This window comes from Babylonia areolata, chromosome 1 (genome assembly GCF_041734735.1).
Source record: "Babylonia areolata isolate BAREFJ2019XMU chromosome 1, ASM4173473v1, whole genome shotgun sequence".
NCBI lineage: Eukaryota > Metazoa > Mollusca > Gastropoda > Neogastropoda > Buccinidae > Babylonia > Babylonia areolata.
The window spans coordinates 34,089,705-34,105,838 of record NC_134876.1 but is presented as its reverse complement, the minus strand read 5'-3'; the positions used below and the strand labels follow the sequence as shown (position 1 = coordinate 34,105,838).

Sequence of the window (16,134 nt, the reverse complement as noted above, 5' to 3'; positions counted from 1 at the left end):
TGAATGGAAACACCAAGTTTGTACTGGACCTCCGTAGCATCATTGTCACCTTCATACTGGTCATTCTTGGTCATTCCTAATCAACAGAATTGAGTCCAGTTGTCTGTAGAATCCAACATTCTGTGGCCTGTTGCGCGTGTCTTTCTTCCACCTCTGCTATTTGTGGGCAGTTTGTGTTAAAGTGACCAGTGCAGGCGAATTCATTTGTATCTCAGTTTCTACTGAAGATATTGCCATGACATTTAGCACACAGGCAGAAAACTGCATTTGGAGATAGAGTACAAAATTTCAGTTGTTAGTATTACATAGAAATGTTATGATTTTTTTTTTCAGTTTTGTGCTGTGAAAATGGGTTCGTCTGCTCCTCATCTACAGTTTGTACAGATGTGTATCGTTGACTCTTAATAAAGCTGTTTGCATGCATAATGTTATGTATTGAAATGCTAAAAAAAAACACTGGAGACACTTTTAAAACTAATGAACAGAGACACAACCACATGCTCTGCATACCCAGACCAAGGAAAAACCTTCACAAATCAGCTTTATATTTTCTAGTGGAAAGTTATGGAACAATCTTCCTCTCACTCTAAAAGGTATCGTTAACAAATACGTTTTTAAGAAAACTCTGAAGAATCATCCCACTGAAAATGATTAACAGTAATGCAAGTCTTGATCTATTAGTATGATTCTTCTTTTATAAATTGTGAAATGTTATGTATGTGCTTGTGTTGGTAAGGATCTTGTATGATGGAATATGTAGATGGGGTGGGCATTGTGTATTTGTGTTCGAGCATTTGTGTTGATTTCTCTCTCTCTCTCTCTGTCTCTCTCTGTCTCTGTCTATCTGTGTGTGTGTGTGTGTGTGTGTGTGTGTGTGTGTGTGTGTGTGTGTGTGAAATAGAAATGCAATTGTGTATTTCATTATCATAATATTCATATACATACTATGCATTTTGTTGTTGTTAGTTTTGCCTTTCATCTGCTTGTTTCTCTCTCTCTCTCTCTCTCTCTCTCTCTCTCTCTCTCTCTCTCTCTCTCTCATATTTTTTTCTGTTTTTCATTGATGGCTTTATGTATATAATTTTAAAAAAAATGTTGCTTATTCAGTTTGCTATCATGAAATAAAATCTAGACTCGACTTTACACACACACACACACACACACACACACACACACACACACACACACACACACACACACACACACACTAACGCAAGCACGCACACACACATAGAAACACATGCACACACGTTTGCGCGCACATAGAGAGGGAGAAAGAGATTCAGAGGACATTCGATTATCAGTCTCCTCTGATCACTCAACTGTCGTGTACTGAATCGGAAAAAAAAGATGTTATCTTTTCATACCAACACAGAACAATTTCAACAGCAGTTTAATCACACACACACACACACACACACACACACACACAGCGATTCGCAAGATTCAAGGTCCTCTCTCTCTCACTCATTCTCTCTCTCACAGTCTCTGTAAACCCCCGCCCCCTTGCCACCCCCAACACACACACGCGCGCGCGTACTCACATCCGCGCTTGCATCCAAACTTTTTCTCCTAACCTTTAATGCACCTTCCCTCTCCCCCCCCTCCTCCTCACTACTCTCCCAACACCACCGTCACTATCACTCGTTATTAAATCATCCATTTGTCATCGAGAAGCTCTTCTGCATCCACACCTGCGAAAGGAGAACGACCGACTTGAATGGCTAAATGTGGTGTCAGGTTGTTGACATCGGTTGCAGCCCCTCAGTCGAGCACTTCTCATTTCAACAATTGCACTGGCTCTCAGCGCTGCAGCCTTGGGGGCTAGTTGGCCTTTGGGAATCATTCCAACGCCGACTGTCAAACCCTCTTGGCCGAGAGAGTGGGGATGTAACTTGGGCAAGACGCTCTCCACAATAATTAAATAATAGCCCAAATTGTTGAGACAGCAGTTAATCCTCTGCTATTCTGATGGTCAAAGTGGAACACGACTGAATATTACACTATATATTTCAACTCGTGAACGGCTGTTGAGAGCGGTACTCGCACTGTGTAATTGTGACGCCGAACTGCAGTGCAGGCATGAGATGTCACAGGCTTCGTCGTCGTCTTTTTTGTCGTCGTTCTCTTCGTCTGCCGACCATTTTCTTCGTCGGCCTTGTCATCTGGTTCGTCACTGTCATCACTTCCGTCTGTATCAAGAGTGGCGGGATTTTCCACTCAAGTGACCGGCTGGAGGTGAGTGGACACGTGCGTTAGTGCATGCACGTGATTGTTGGAGAGGACCGACTTCTGTCTGCATGTCCGGGTTTGGGGTCATGTTGCAGTTTGGTGAGGGGAATGGATGGGGGCTGGGGCTGCTACGTTTTTTGATTGAAGTGGTGAACAAGCGCAGTCGTTATTCAGTGTCAAAGCCGGCCCTCTATTGGGACTTCTTTTTTCTTTTTTTCAAATGCGCATGCTCTAGAAGCCTTTTTGTTGTGGGAGAGGGGTGAGCAGAGGGGGTGGGTGAAGGGGCTGGAGGGGGGGGGGGGGGGCTGGTGGCGGAGAGTGTTGGGGGCACTGTTCTGATCAGAGCGGAAGTGGCGGTCAGCTGTAAGATTCTCCCAGAATCCAGGTCTGTTCCAAGAACCTTCGTTTCTCTCTGGCAGACACCATTATATGGCAGCTAGGAGGAGGGGAGTGGAGGCGGGGGTTGGGGGTGGGGGCATGGGGGGGAGGGGGCGGGAGGGTATGGCAAGCGAGAAGGCGGAGGTGGGGGTAGGGGTCAGTGGTTCTCTTCCCGGATGCCAGTGCACCATGGAAGATGTTTGGGCTGCAACTCCTTTTTTGTTAACTACCCTCTCTCTCTCTCTCTCTCTCTCTCTCTCTCTCCTTTTAACCTTCCTGTTCTCACCCCTCCCCTCTTCACGATCTTGTTCTATTCCCCGTATTTTCTCGCCAAGCCATCTTCTTCCCTCCCATAGTTGTGTATCTTATCAGAGTGGATTTCTTCCACGGAATTATGTCAGAGGACTACACTTCTGCTGCCATGTGTTCTTTTTTATGCGCGAGGTGCGTACTCCACACGGGATCTCGGTTTATCGTCTCATCTGAATGGTAAGATATTCCAGTCAAACTTGGGAGAAAAGGCTGAACCGGTATTCGAACTCAGACCCTTAAGGACACTATCGGCAGATAGCGTCTCAACCTCCCCTCCTCTTGGCTGATGAAAAAAAAAGAAAAAAAGAAAAAAAAAGAATCTGAATATTCTGCTGCTGACGGGGAGCGGGGAAGGAGGGGTGGGTGTTACCACGCGACAGCTGGTTTGATTATTTGCTTCAGCTGTTTTCATGTTCTTATCAATTAATTGTCAAGAAGATGGGGACAGATACAGCCAGATTGTTGCAGTAGATTACAACACCCTGTTGCTATAATTATAATCTATTAGATTATATTACAACAGAATATTACATATGTATGTCTACTGCGGGGAAAAACACACACACAAAAACGCCATTTGTGAACGATCGATTTTGGGTCGGGTCTGACTGATTGCTTGTATTATGCGATTTAGGTGCACAGGACGGAGAAGGAGAGATCAGAAACCAAGCTCTGAGCGCTTTGCAAACACGGAGTCATTTGCACAACAGGCTGCCTACCTGGGTAGAGCCGACTGACAGCTGCCATCGGACGTTCATCATTCGTTTCCAATGTCATTCAGTGATGACAAAAATGACACCTGCATTCTGCATCATAAAACAAACCTGTTGAAGCAAGTAAATAGCATAGACCTACATAACCGTGTCTGTAGTCCCAACAAATGGTAGGCAGCATTTTGGGTCGTGCTGTTTGAGCTAGAGCTGCCACTTGAGTGCCTTCAGGATGAGTTTGGTCTCATCATTAACCACCAAGTTGTTGGTCTGTTCCTTCTGGGTTCTTTTACATAAACTTGTTTGCTCTCTCTCTCTCTCTCTCTCTCTCTCTCTCTCTCTCTCTCTCTCTCTCTTCTCTCTCTCTCTCTCTCTCTCTCTCTCTCTCTCTCTCTCTCTCTCTCTGTGCGTACAAATGCGGCCGTGTTTGTGTTTCACGGAAAAAGTCTGTCAGTGGAAAAAATTAGTTCGATCTTACCTGAAAAATGAAATTAAGGTGATTATGATCATTCAAATTGTTATGATGATAATTATTATTGATATCAGTGAATATGATATATATATATATATATATATATATATATATATATATATATATATATATATATATATATTGCTAAACAGCGGTCAATTTTGCATTTCTGGCAATAGGCAAACGTCCTACTTTACGCATTACCGGCAGTTGGCACGTAGTGCGCAAATGAATGACGAAGCTGACAGACATGCAGTCTCATGGAGGTTCTTTCGGCATGGTGAGTTCAGATCGGCAAGAGATCTTAGTTCAACACTCGACATAAATGACCCTTCACCACGAAAAAAAAAAAGAAAGAAAAAGAAATCGCTTGAATAAGTAGTAAAAATAAATATGTTTGTGCCATCCTATTCATTTTCGGGTGCGTCACACATCTCTCTGAAGTCTAATTCAGCTGACAAGACTCCTAGGTGTTGCTTTCTCACAGTTGCCAGGGTGGATCGGCGTGGCCAAAACGAGTTTGAAGACGCCACAGCCCAACAGTTAAAAGAACAACGATCGCCGTATTTGGTCCACTAAAGAAAAGGTGCAGGCGTTAATGAACAAAGTGAACAAAGGAGAAGACCAGGAAGCATCCAGAGAACTATAAAGTCTTAAAAGGATATTACATGGTTTCTTTTTGTATCGTTGAAAAGCTTGCACTTGCTGGCTGCAAAAACTTTGTGCATTACCGCTTGGTAATGGCCAGTTGCCGCCATTGAGCACGACACTTAGACACAGTCAACGAGGACTGTGGTGAAGATTGTCTGGTTTGCCTGCTTCATCCATTCCGTCCCTTCAGCGCACACAAAACTCTGCTGCCCGACTCGTCCTCAGAAAGAAAAGATCTGAGCACATCACTCCTTTTTTGCAACATTTCCACTGGCTCCCTGTCTCACACCAAATAAAGTACAAGATCAGCACTCTATGTTATACATGTATTCACAAATCTGCCCCTTCCTATCTCTGCGGCTGCCTTCACCTCTACACTCCATCTCGCTCACTACGATCGGCCTCGGATCCACTCTGTTTACGCATACTCAGATTCAAACATTCGACTGTTGGCCGCCATTCTTTCTCTGTCTATGGACCTTTGCAGTTGGAATGAACTTCCTCTTTCGCTTCGTCAAGTCTCCACACTCAGCTCTTTCAAACCTGGCCTTAAAACCCACCGCTTCCCAAAATAGCTTTCTTCCCTGCCTCTTCCTTGTCTTCAGTTTCTCCAGTTTTAGAGTTATGCATGCGTGTGAATGACTGGTGCGAAAGCGTTTTGATTTGTCTCTGCACAAGATTCAGCGCTATATAAATACCATTATTATTATTAAGATATTGAGCTCCTTGGCACGGGAGTCTCTGAGTGTTGGGAGTATTGACAGGCGGTCTTGTAAGCAGTATCACTTTGCGAGTGTTTTTTTTTCTGGACTGCTCAATACTGTTCTTGCTGCTTCACAGAAGCTTTTGAGTCTGCTCTGTAGCTCGCTAAGAACGTGCAAATTGGAATGACAATTTACCCCCGAAAACGGAGTACGACTGCCTACATGGCGGGGTAAAAACGGTCGTACACGTAAAAGCCCACTCGTGTACATTCAAGTTACAGCCCACGAACGAAGAAGAAGAAGAAGAAGGAATGTTGTGGTATGCGTGGCACAGCCATCCGTGAACACACACATGGGTTCGGCCGTCTTGTTTGGTAAGAGTTCTTGTTTGATATAGTTCAAGATCACGACACAGCGCTGGGCGGCTGATTGCATACCACGCTTGCATACCACAGGTATGGTGGTTTGGGTATAAGGGAACAGCTGACGTTGCCATGAATATGTGACCTGCCGGTACAAAATGTCACTTAGGTATATATATATATATATATATATATATATATATATATATATATATATATATATGTATATATATATATATATATATATATATATATATAATGTGTGTGTGTGTGTGTGTGTGTGCGCGCGCGCGCGCGCGCGCGCGTGTGTGTGTGTGTGTGTGTGTGTTTGAATGAGTGGCATTCTGTACAGCAATATAGAGACCTACTGTGTTTCTTATCATGCCTATATTTTAGCCATGGTGAAGAAAGGCTTTGTTCTTTCAAAAACATAATAGTTTATTGTCATCAGAAAACAAATTCTAATTTTCATTTTTACATAAGCAACTCATAAACAATCAACATATACGAGCGTGTTGATAACTCACTAGAGATGTAATTAAAAAGAAAAAGAAAAAAAGTTTACTTAGTCATTTTACGGTTACTGTTTGGTTTCTTTTTTCACAAAACGTTAGCACTTTATCTTCCATGTTGATACATTGATGGATAGCAGTCGTTTTATCATCAAAATCTGAGTTGAAATAATTACTTCTGCTTAGAATGTGAGTTTCGTTTATTTTGCCCTGTAAAGGGGATATCAGTTTCAATATACAACAGGGTTTTTTTTTAACGGATATCACTCATCCGAAACATCATATTTTCGAAAAGGACCCACGTCACAGAAAACCTGTTGTATTTTACACTCACTGGGAAGGTCTTGCACTATCTCCATTCGCCCAAGTGGTCGTTTTGTCGGTAAAAAGCAGCGTCGTTTGTGACTCGATGGTGGTTATGGCGGTGGTGGCGGCGTTGGTGATGGTGATGGTAATAGCAGAAGAACTTGTACTCGCAGCAGCAGGAGCGCGGCAGCAGCAGCAGTAGTAGTAGTGGTAGTAGTACTAGATAGATGAGAATCAAGACAAAAAATCAGAAAGAAGCTCAACAACAAGCAGAAAACATTCTCGAGCCCTTGAAGTGTTGCATGCATGTCCTGTGTTGACTGCACGGGTGTTGGTGATGACCGCAGATGGACGTTGCCCAGCCACACGCACACACTGACCGAGCCCTGGTCAGAGAGATGACTGCAGGAACAGTGGATGGAGTCACTGACGCTGGACGATTGGTCGGTTTGGGTACGTAGGTTTTGTCTGTCTGTCTGGATTAGAATATCGGTTCGGCGAGCTGGTTCAGTCTTTAAACGTTCAATGCGAGTGTCCTGGGTTTGATTCTGGTGTATCAACCCAGGTCTTCTTCTTCTCTTGTCGTTGTTGTTTTATTGCTGTTGTTGTTCGACATCGTCGTCGACGTCGTCGTCCTTTACCCCCGCCCCCCCCCCCCCCCCCCCCAACACACACACACACACCCCTCCTGCTGATCAGCATTATCTACAACCACTGCAGTCGTCATTTTAAGCGCAGGTCATAATTCCAACGTCACATCCGATGGTCAGTGGACGGCTCTCAAGATCATTCATTTTTCTTTCATCATATCATTCAGTCACATTTTCTTACGGCGGATAGTTGCTGCTGCTATCTGTGTGTGTGTGTGTGTGTGTGTGTGTGTGTGTGTGTGTGTGTGTGTGTGTGTGTGTGTGTGTGTGTGTGTGCATATATAACTTTTATCAATAACTTAATGATTACATTGTTTATTCATTTTGTTTGAAAATTGAGGTTCAAAGTTTTTTTTTTGCTTGAATATAGAAGGGATTGTACTATTATAGTGTTTTATGTCGGGTGAACTCTACTTAGTCACTTGGTTATCAGGGTTAAATAAATAAATGGGTAAGTGAATGCATCATTAATTAACGAACTTACTAAATTATCAACTGAATGACTGACTGATTGACGATGTAACTGACTAACTTATGACTGACTGACAGACGAGATCTTTCTGCCTGAAAGTTACAGCTTCTGATGTATCATATTGTTGTTGTTGTTTGTTTTTTGTTTCTTTTCTACACACACACACACACACGCGCGCGCGCGCGCGCGCGCGCACACACACACACACACACACACACACACACACACACACACAGATATAGATATAAATAAATATATGCATACACTCACACACATACCCAAACGCGCGCGCGTGCACGCGCACCTCTTTGTTTCCAGGTGACACCATACAAAGGACAGAACAATGTGAACTCACATTTGAGGATCAACGTTTGTTTCCAAGATGTCAGCAAAAACTTGAGGTTTGTAGGTGGATTTGCCACGGGTACACACAACTGAAAGCACACAGGCTTCTGATATCACTTGGGGTAGAAAGACTAAGACTGAGGAACACACACACACACACACACACACACACACACACACACACACACACACACACACACACACACGCACGCACGCACGCACGCACGCACATACACACACACGCTCACTCACTCACGCTCACTCACACTCTTTCTCTCTCTCTCCCTCTCTCTCTCTCTCTCTCCCTCTCTCTCTGGGGGCGTGAACCGTGACACGGGTTAGTGTAGTCGCACTTCACAGTGCTCCGCTGTTTATGTTCATTGTGACGGGCTCAGGCACAATACAGGAGCAGAACCCCCCCCCCCCCCCCCCCCCCCCCCCCCCCACACACACACACACTGATCAATTCATGGGTATGGCTGTCATGTATGGGTATGTTTGATTCATTGAATTCAACGTAATTTTGTTTGTTTCTAAGTTCTTACCATCATTTAGCAAACATGCTGGAAGTGTGAGTGTGTGCGCGTGCATGTGAATATTGGCAACATCAGCAGCAGTTGCTGCTGCAGCAGCAGAACCAACAGTAGTAGTCGTAAATGTAGGACTAGTTCTGTTAGTTTGCTGACAGACTGCATGACTGACCTGACCTGACTTAACTTGTTTATTCACCTACACTGACTTACTCCCCGTCTTGCATTGTAAGTGTGTGTATCTGAATACAGTGTTTTATTTAGTTCACACGCATCGGATGAAGCAGGAACTATGTCTTGCAAAACACGAACATTCAATTTCGTACATATTAGGACGGGGTGTAGCTTTCTGTTTTGGCTTTCCCACTCACCCTCAACACCCCCACCCCCCACCCCCCTCCCCCCCCTTTTTTTTTTTTTTTTTTTTTTTTTTTTTACAGTGGATGCGAGAAAACTGGAAGTCCGACCCTTGTTACGAAGTTCACGGCGTGGATGGCTCCAACTGCTCCTATCTGGCCTACCTCAGTGAGGTGAGACCCAAATGAGCTGAAACGAGATCAACATGAGACTGGGTTGGATTACACAGGCGATGTTAGACGCGCTGTCTCCTTCACGTCAAGAATTTTCTTGGGGAGGAAAAGTCTTTACGCTGAACAAACTTAGCGCTGCTTACACCATTTATGCAACCTGTCCCAGGAGCGGTAAATGTTAGAGAATGATGATAAGAAAAACAGAGCCAGGCTGGAAGAAAGCCTTTAGGGGTGCAGGTTTTTTTGTTTTGTTTTGTTTTGTTGTTGTTGTTTTGTTGTTGTTGTTGTTTTTTTGGGGGGTTATTCTCCTTGACTGTCATTTGTCTGAGAATGAGCTGGTCATGATTTTATGGTCTGGGTCATCTCTGACCATTACAAGAGGTGTTCTAAACAGCAGTGACCAGAAGGAGAGAGAGGAAGTACAGAGGGAGTAAAGGGGCACTGTCAAGAATAAAAGGACGCAAGGATATCAGTTATCAGCGTTTATGTTGAAGTGATAACAGATGTCACATCCCTCATCTTGCGCCGCTAACCAGTTGTGCCCAAGTTCTGATTGTAATGATGATTTGGCAGTGGTAAATTATTCTATGCAAGTATCATACCATTGTAGTATTGTTGTCATTATTAACATCAATACTGTACTTGTTGTCATCATCATTGTCATCCTCCTCGTTGTGATATTATCATCATCATTCATGTGGTTGTACAAATTTAGTTTAGAAGAATCTGTAAACCAAAAAACAATTGTATGATCTATCTATCTATCTTACTTGGGGTGATACTCTTTCGGATGAGACGATAAACAGACGTCCTGTGTGCAGAAGGGTACTAAAGGCAAAAGGTCCGTCCATTGTTGCAAAATTCTGTAGACCCCCCCCCCCCCTTTTTTTTTATAATTAAAACAAATACACTTGCAGACAAACAAACAAAAAATCAAAACAAAAAAACACAAAAAAAGAGAGAAGAAAGAAGTAATATGGGTGGCGCTGCACATTTTTCACGCAGGGAAACCTGTTATGGTAAAAAAAACAAAAAACTCAAAACAATACAATGCAACACACACACACACACACACACACACACACACACAGAGAGAGAGAGAGAGAGAGAGAGAGAGAGAGAGGGGGGGAGATAGATATAGATATATATCGAATATGAGAGAGAGAGAGAGAGAGAGAGAGAGAGAGAGAGAGTAACACTACATTCACAGCCGTCCACTCATTCATTTTTCTTTTCCTTAATGTCCGCCTCTGGAATCAGGGCTTCTTCAGGAAAAAACAAACAAACAAACAACATCTACATTCAATTTTACAACCTTTTGTTCACAAATTATCTCGTGGTTCCGCGTCCCATGGAAGCTTTTGTTTAGGCGATGTTTCTGTCAAACAAAATGACAGAACGGTTACTCTGAAACGCCTTTTTTTTGTTTTTTTTTTTTGTTATAACTGAGATTCTTTTCAATCTTTCGTTATATCGTTCGAGTTCACCAAGTGCCTTCATGTACAAATCAGTATAAACAAAAATGTACTGGACAACTGTCAGGACCTCACTAGGCATGGACGAACGCACTGTTTGAGTACCGTTTGTAGGCCTTCAACAAAGTGGACGTCCAAACATGCGTGATGAAGGGAGATATGAATCCTGATAGCTTCATAAAGACAATTGAAGCAATCGGTTTAATGGTTCTGGGCTGTGGCTAATTGATGCATTCTGATTCAAAGTAGAAAAGCTTCCATGATGACCACAAAGTTAAACCGATCTCTCAGTCAAACAAGTCTACTCACTTGCGTAGCTTTCGTCGGCGATCCGGCCGGCTTCTTCAGCGCAACTGCTGGGTAGAGAACTAGCAGCTGTACGCATCGCTTTCTTCTTCTTTTTTTTTCTTTTTTTTTTTTTTTTTTTTTTTCTTTCTTTCAGTACTCAGTGAGTCTGGTGTGTATAAGCACCACGTAAGGGGGAAAGGTGTGTATAAACATCAGGGAGTGGGAATGGTGAGTATAAGTATCAAGGAATGGTGGAGGAGTGTATAAATATCAGGGAGGGGGGGGATGGTGCGTTTCACTGTCAAGGAAGGGGGCGGGGTGGGGTATAGCTATCAGGGAAGGGAGACTGGTGTGTATAACTACCAGGGAATGGGGGAATTGTGTGTATAAGTATCAGGGAAGGAGAGTGGTGTGTATAAGTATCAGGGAAGGGGGAGTGGTGTGTATAACTATCAGGGAAGGGGGAGTGGTGTGTATAACTATCAGGGAAGGGGAGTGGTGTGTATAACTATCAGGGAAGGGAGAGTGGTGTGTATAACTATCAGGGAAGGGGAGTGGTGTGTATAACTATCAGGGAAGGGAGAGTGGGGTGTATAACTATCAAGGAAGGGTGTGTGTATAACTATCAGGGAAGGGAAAGTGGTGTGTATAACTATCAGGGAAGGGGGAGTGGTGTGTATAACTATCAGGGAAGGGAAAGTGGTGTGTATAACTATCAGGGAAGGGAAAGTGGTGTGTATAACTATCAGGGAAGGGGGAGTGGTGTGTATAACTATCAGGGAAGGGGGAGTGGTGTGTATAACTATCAGGGAAGGGGGAGTGGGGTGTATAAGTATCAGGGAAGGGTGTGTGTATAAGTATCAGGGAAGGGAAAGTGGTGTGTATAACTATCAGGGAAGAGGAGTGGTGTGTATAACTATAAGGGAAGGGAAAGTGGGGTGTATAACTATCAGGGAAGGGGAGTGGTGTGTATAACTATCAGGGAAGGGGGAGTGGTGTGTATAACTATCAGGGAAGGGGAGTGGTGTGTATAAGTATCAGGGAAGGGAGAGTGGTGTGTATAACTATCAGGGAAGGGAAAGTGGTGTGTATAACTATCAGGGAAGGGGAGTGGTGTGTATAACTATCAGGGAAGGGGAGTGGTGTGTATAACTATCAGGGAAGGGAAAGTGGTGTGTATAACTATCAGGGAAGGGAAAGTGGTGTGTATAACTATCAGGGAAGGGAAAGTGGTGTGTATAACTATCAGGGAAGGGGAGTGGTGTGTATAACTATCAGGGAAGGGAAAGTGGTGTGTATAACTATCAGGGAAGGGGGAGTGGTGTGTATAACTATCAGGGAAGGGAAAGTGGTGTGTATAACTATCAGGGAAGGGGGAGTGGTGTGTATAACTATCAGGGAAGGGGAGTGGTGTGTATAAGTATCAGGGAAGGGGAGTGGTGTGTATAAGTATCAGGGAAGGGAGAGTGGTGTGTATAACTATCAGGGAAGGGAAAGTGGTGTGTATAACTATCAGGGAAGGGGGAGTGGTGTGTATAACTATCAGGGAAGGGTGTGTGTATAACTATCAGGGAAGGGAAAGTGGTGTGTATAATTATCAGGGAAGGGAAAGTGGTGTGTATAACTATCAAGGAAGGGTGTGTGTATAACTATCAGGGAAGAGGGAGTGGTGTATATAACTATCAAGGAAGGGTGTGTGTATAACTATCAGGGAAGGGGAGTGGTGTGTATAACTATCAAGGAAGGGTGTGTGTATAACTATCAGGGAAGGGAAAGTGGTGTGTATAACTATCAGGGAAGGGAAAGTGGTGTGTATAACTATCAGGGAAGGGGAGTGGTGTGTATAACTATCAAGGAAGGGAAAGTGGTGTGTATAGGTGTGTATAACTATCAGGGAAGGGTGTGTGTATAACTATCAGGGAAGGGAAAGTGGTGTGTATAACTATCAAGGAAGGGTGTGTGTATAACTATCAGGGAAGAGGGAGTGGTGTGTATAACTATCAGGGAAGGGAAAGTGGTGTGTATAACTATCAGGGAAGGGAGAGTGGTGTGTATAACTATCAGGGAAGGGAAAGTGGTGTGTATAACTATCAGGGAAGGGGGAGTGGTGTGTATAACTATCAGGGAAGGGAAAGTGGTGTGTATAACTATCAGGGAAGGGGAGTGGTGTGTATAACTATCAGGGAAGGGAAGTGGTGTGTATAACTATCAGGGAAGGGAAAGTGGTGTGTATAATTATCAGGGAAGGGAAAGTGGTGTGTATAACTATCAGGGAAGGGTGTGTGTATAACTATCAGGGAAGGGGAGTGGTGTATATAACTATCAGGGAAGGGTGTGTGTATAACTATCAGGGAAGGGGAGTGGTGTGTATAACTATCAGGGAAGGGGAGTGGTGTGTATAACTATCAAGGAAGGGTGTGTGTACAACTATCAGGGAAGGGGAGTGGTGTGTATAACTATCAGGGAAGGGGAGTGGTGTGTATAACTATCAGGGAAGGGGAGTGGTGTGTATAACTATCAGGGAAGGGAGAATGGGGTGTATTGATAGATATGATGATGGGTCGTTTACAGGTTGAACAGTGGTGCCCCAGAAAAACCTGGGCAAACTCCACGTGGCTTCACAAAAACCAGACTCCAGAAATTTACGTACGTCTCAGTAGTTTTTTGTTTTGTTTTATTGTTGCTGTTGGCGATGTCATTGTTGCTGTTGTTGTTGTGATGATTGTGGTAAAGGTCTTATTGTTGTTGTTGTTGTTGCGTGTTATTTTGTGTACATTGTGTGCATGTGTTGTCGTTACTGTTATTAATCTTCTTTTTTTCTCCTATTTTTAGGCGTTTAAAAGAACACTGTAAGTGCTTGACGATTAGGTTTACTTATTGCAGTTTGATCGTTACGAGACCATATTGCTATCAGTATCTCATATTTTGAATTATGTCAGTTTTATTAAGTAATTAACTCTCTCTCTCTCTCTCTCTCTCTCTCTCTCTGTCTCTCTCTCTCCAGGTTGCTTTCATACTTTTGTTGGATGATACGGTGTTTTATAGTAATAAGTGTAGAATGTACTTCTTAGTTCACTCCCTATGAGGTGTGCGCCTAAAACGTAATAACGTTCTATTCTATTCTCTTCTGTCTCTCCACCCTCTCTCTCTCTCTCTCTCTCTCTCTCTCTCTCCTTTCTGATAACAAAGATTTAGAAAAAGTACATACATTAGCTATTAAACGTTTTTTAAATGTTCCATTACATGCTTCAAATACTGTATTATATGGAGAAAGTGGTAGATACCCATTATGCATTAAATCATGTGTGAAATGTATAAAATATTGGTTAAAATTAATAAGGCTACCCACATCGAGATTATGTAAGCAGGCGTATGAAATGTTAGTAAATGAACATGAGAGAGGGAAGGAAAACTGGGTATATTTTGTAAAGAAGACATTAACTGTAAATGGATTTGGGATTGTGTGGATGTGTCAGGGAGTTGGATGTGTAGAAGGATTTGTTTCAGAATTCAAAGATAGGCTAATTGCTTCATATAAACAGAATTGGCACTGTAAAATGGAAAGCACTGAGAAATATAGATGGTTTTATAGTTTTAAAAGTATATTTCAAACAGAAAAATATATCACAGTCGTGACAAACAAGTGGCACCGAACAAGTCTCGCCAGATTTAGAATGAGAACGATTGGTTTGAATGCTTATGAAAAGTGGTTTCAGACTGAGCCCTCGTTACTCTCCCCTTGGCCGATGTGCGGTCATTCAAGGGAGGATGAATTACATTTTTTGTTTAGTTGTAAAGCTTATGACGATATTCGAGAAAAATGTGTTGTATTTAAAACAAATGCAGCAAAGAATGAAGATATTTTTAGAGTGCTTAATCTAAATCAGGAAACTTCACTACAGTCACTTGCAAAATATATTGCAGAAGCGAATAACATGCGACGAAAAAAAACTCAACAATAATAAAATAGTATCAGGTGTTGCTCATTGTGAAAAGTGAAATCTGTGTTGTCATTCTCATATGGAAAATATTTATGTTATACATTTATATATGTTTTTGTTTTTATTTCTCACTACATGCCATTACTTTGAATGGATGGTCGAACTGCACTTTGTTGCACAGATTAATTGATTTCGTTTTGGCTTTGGTTTTCATCAATATTATTACTATTGATGCATGTTGTTATTTGTATTATGAACCCCCATGTCATTAGGGCTGTAAAGCTATTGACATTAAAGTGTTCAGTGTTCAGTGTTCTCTCCCTCTCTCTCTCCATTGTTCTCCCAATCTCTCTTTCTATCTCTATCCACCTCTCTCTATTCTCTTTCCCTTTTTTTTGCCTCTCTCTCCAACTCTCTTTCTCTCACTCTCTCTCCGAAAGTTCGACTTTGATTTCCTTCACCTTCTCTATCTCTCTTGGTCCATTAAATTTCTCTCCCCATCTCTGTCTTTGTCTCTGTCTGTCTGTTTGTTTGTCTCCCCCCCCCCCCTCTGACTCTCTCTCTCCAGCTTCCAGTTTCTCTCAGACAATCTCTCTCCCTTTCCTCTTACCACCTCTCTCCCTCCCCCCTCTCTCTCTCACTCTCTCTCTCTCTCATCTCTTTCTTTCACTTTTCCGCCTTTCTTTCGTTTTCATTTTCAATTTTCTTTGCCTGGAGGCCGGATGTAAATAAGCACATTGCGCTTATTCCTTCACTCCCTTAAAATAACATTTCGTTCGTTCGTTCGTTCTCCATCTCCCTTTCTCCATCTTTGAAAGAGAGATGGAGAAAATGAGTGAGAGAGTGAGGGAGAGAGATGGTTAGAAAGATCTCCATCTCTCTACATACCTCACCATCTCTCCCCATCACTCTCCGTTTCTTTCATTCCATATCTCTCTCCCTCCACTCTCCTATATCTGTCTCTGTCTTTCAGTCTCTGTGTGTGTGAAAAAAAAAGAAATGCTTCGGTGTTTAATGTTGCATGTTTGATAAAGAATCATGTGCGAACAAATCACCTCTGTTACCCTCTCCACCCCACCCCCCACCCTCATCCCTCCTGTCCTCGCCCCCAGCCAGCTGTGTATAGATTGGTGGCCTCATAATTTACCTCTTGACAGTGCCAGTACCCCACCTCTCTCATCCCCCCCGCCCTCCCGAATAGGTCGTTATCCTCAGTACATAAGAACTTATTTTAAATCCGTCAGATAGTGTTAGTGTCTCTCCT

At 43.0% G+C, this 16,134-nt stretch overlaps 1 protein-coding gene across 1 annotated transcript in view; it reads left to right on the top strand.

The window, feature by feature from the left end:
• Window positions 1–4,336: 4,336 nt before the first annotated feature.
• The window catches only part of LOC143280510 (alpha-1,6-mannosylglycoprotein 6-beta-N-acetylglucosaminyltransferase A-like), a 29,487-nt gene continuing 17,689 nt past the window's right edge, over window positions 4,337–16,134 (top strand). Inside the window, exons 1-4 of the mRNA XM_076585224.1 lie at window positions 4,337–4,384; window positions 6,987–7,092; window positions 8,080–8,162; window positions 9,077–9,166. Coding sequence (XP_076441339.1) covers window positions 4,337–4,384; window positions 6,987–7,092; window positions 8,080–8,162; window positions 9,077–9,166 — 327 coding nt within the window. The remainder of the gene's footprint in view (window positions 4,385–6,986; window positions 7,093–8,079; window positions 8,163–9,076; window positions 9,167–16,134) is intronic.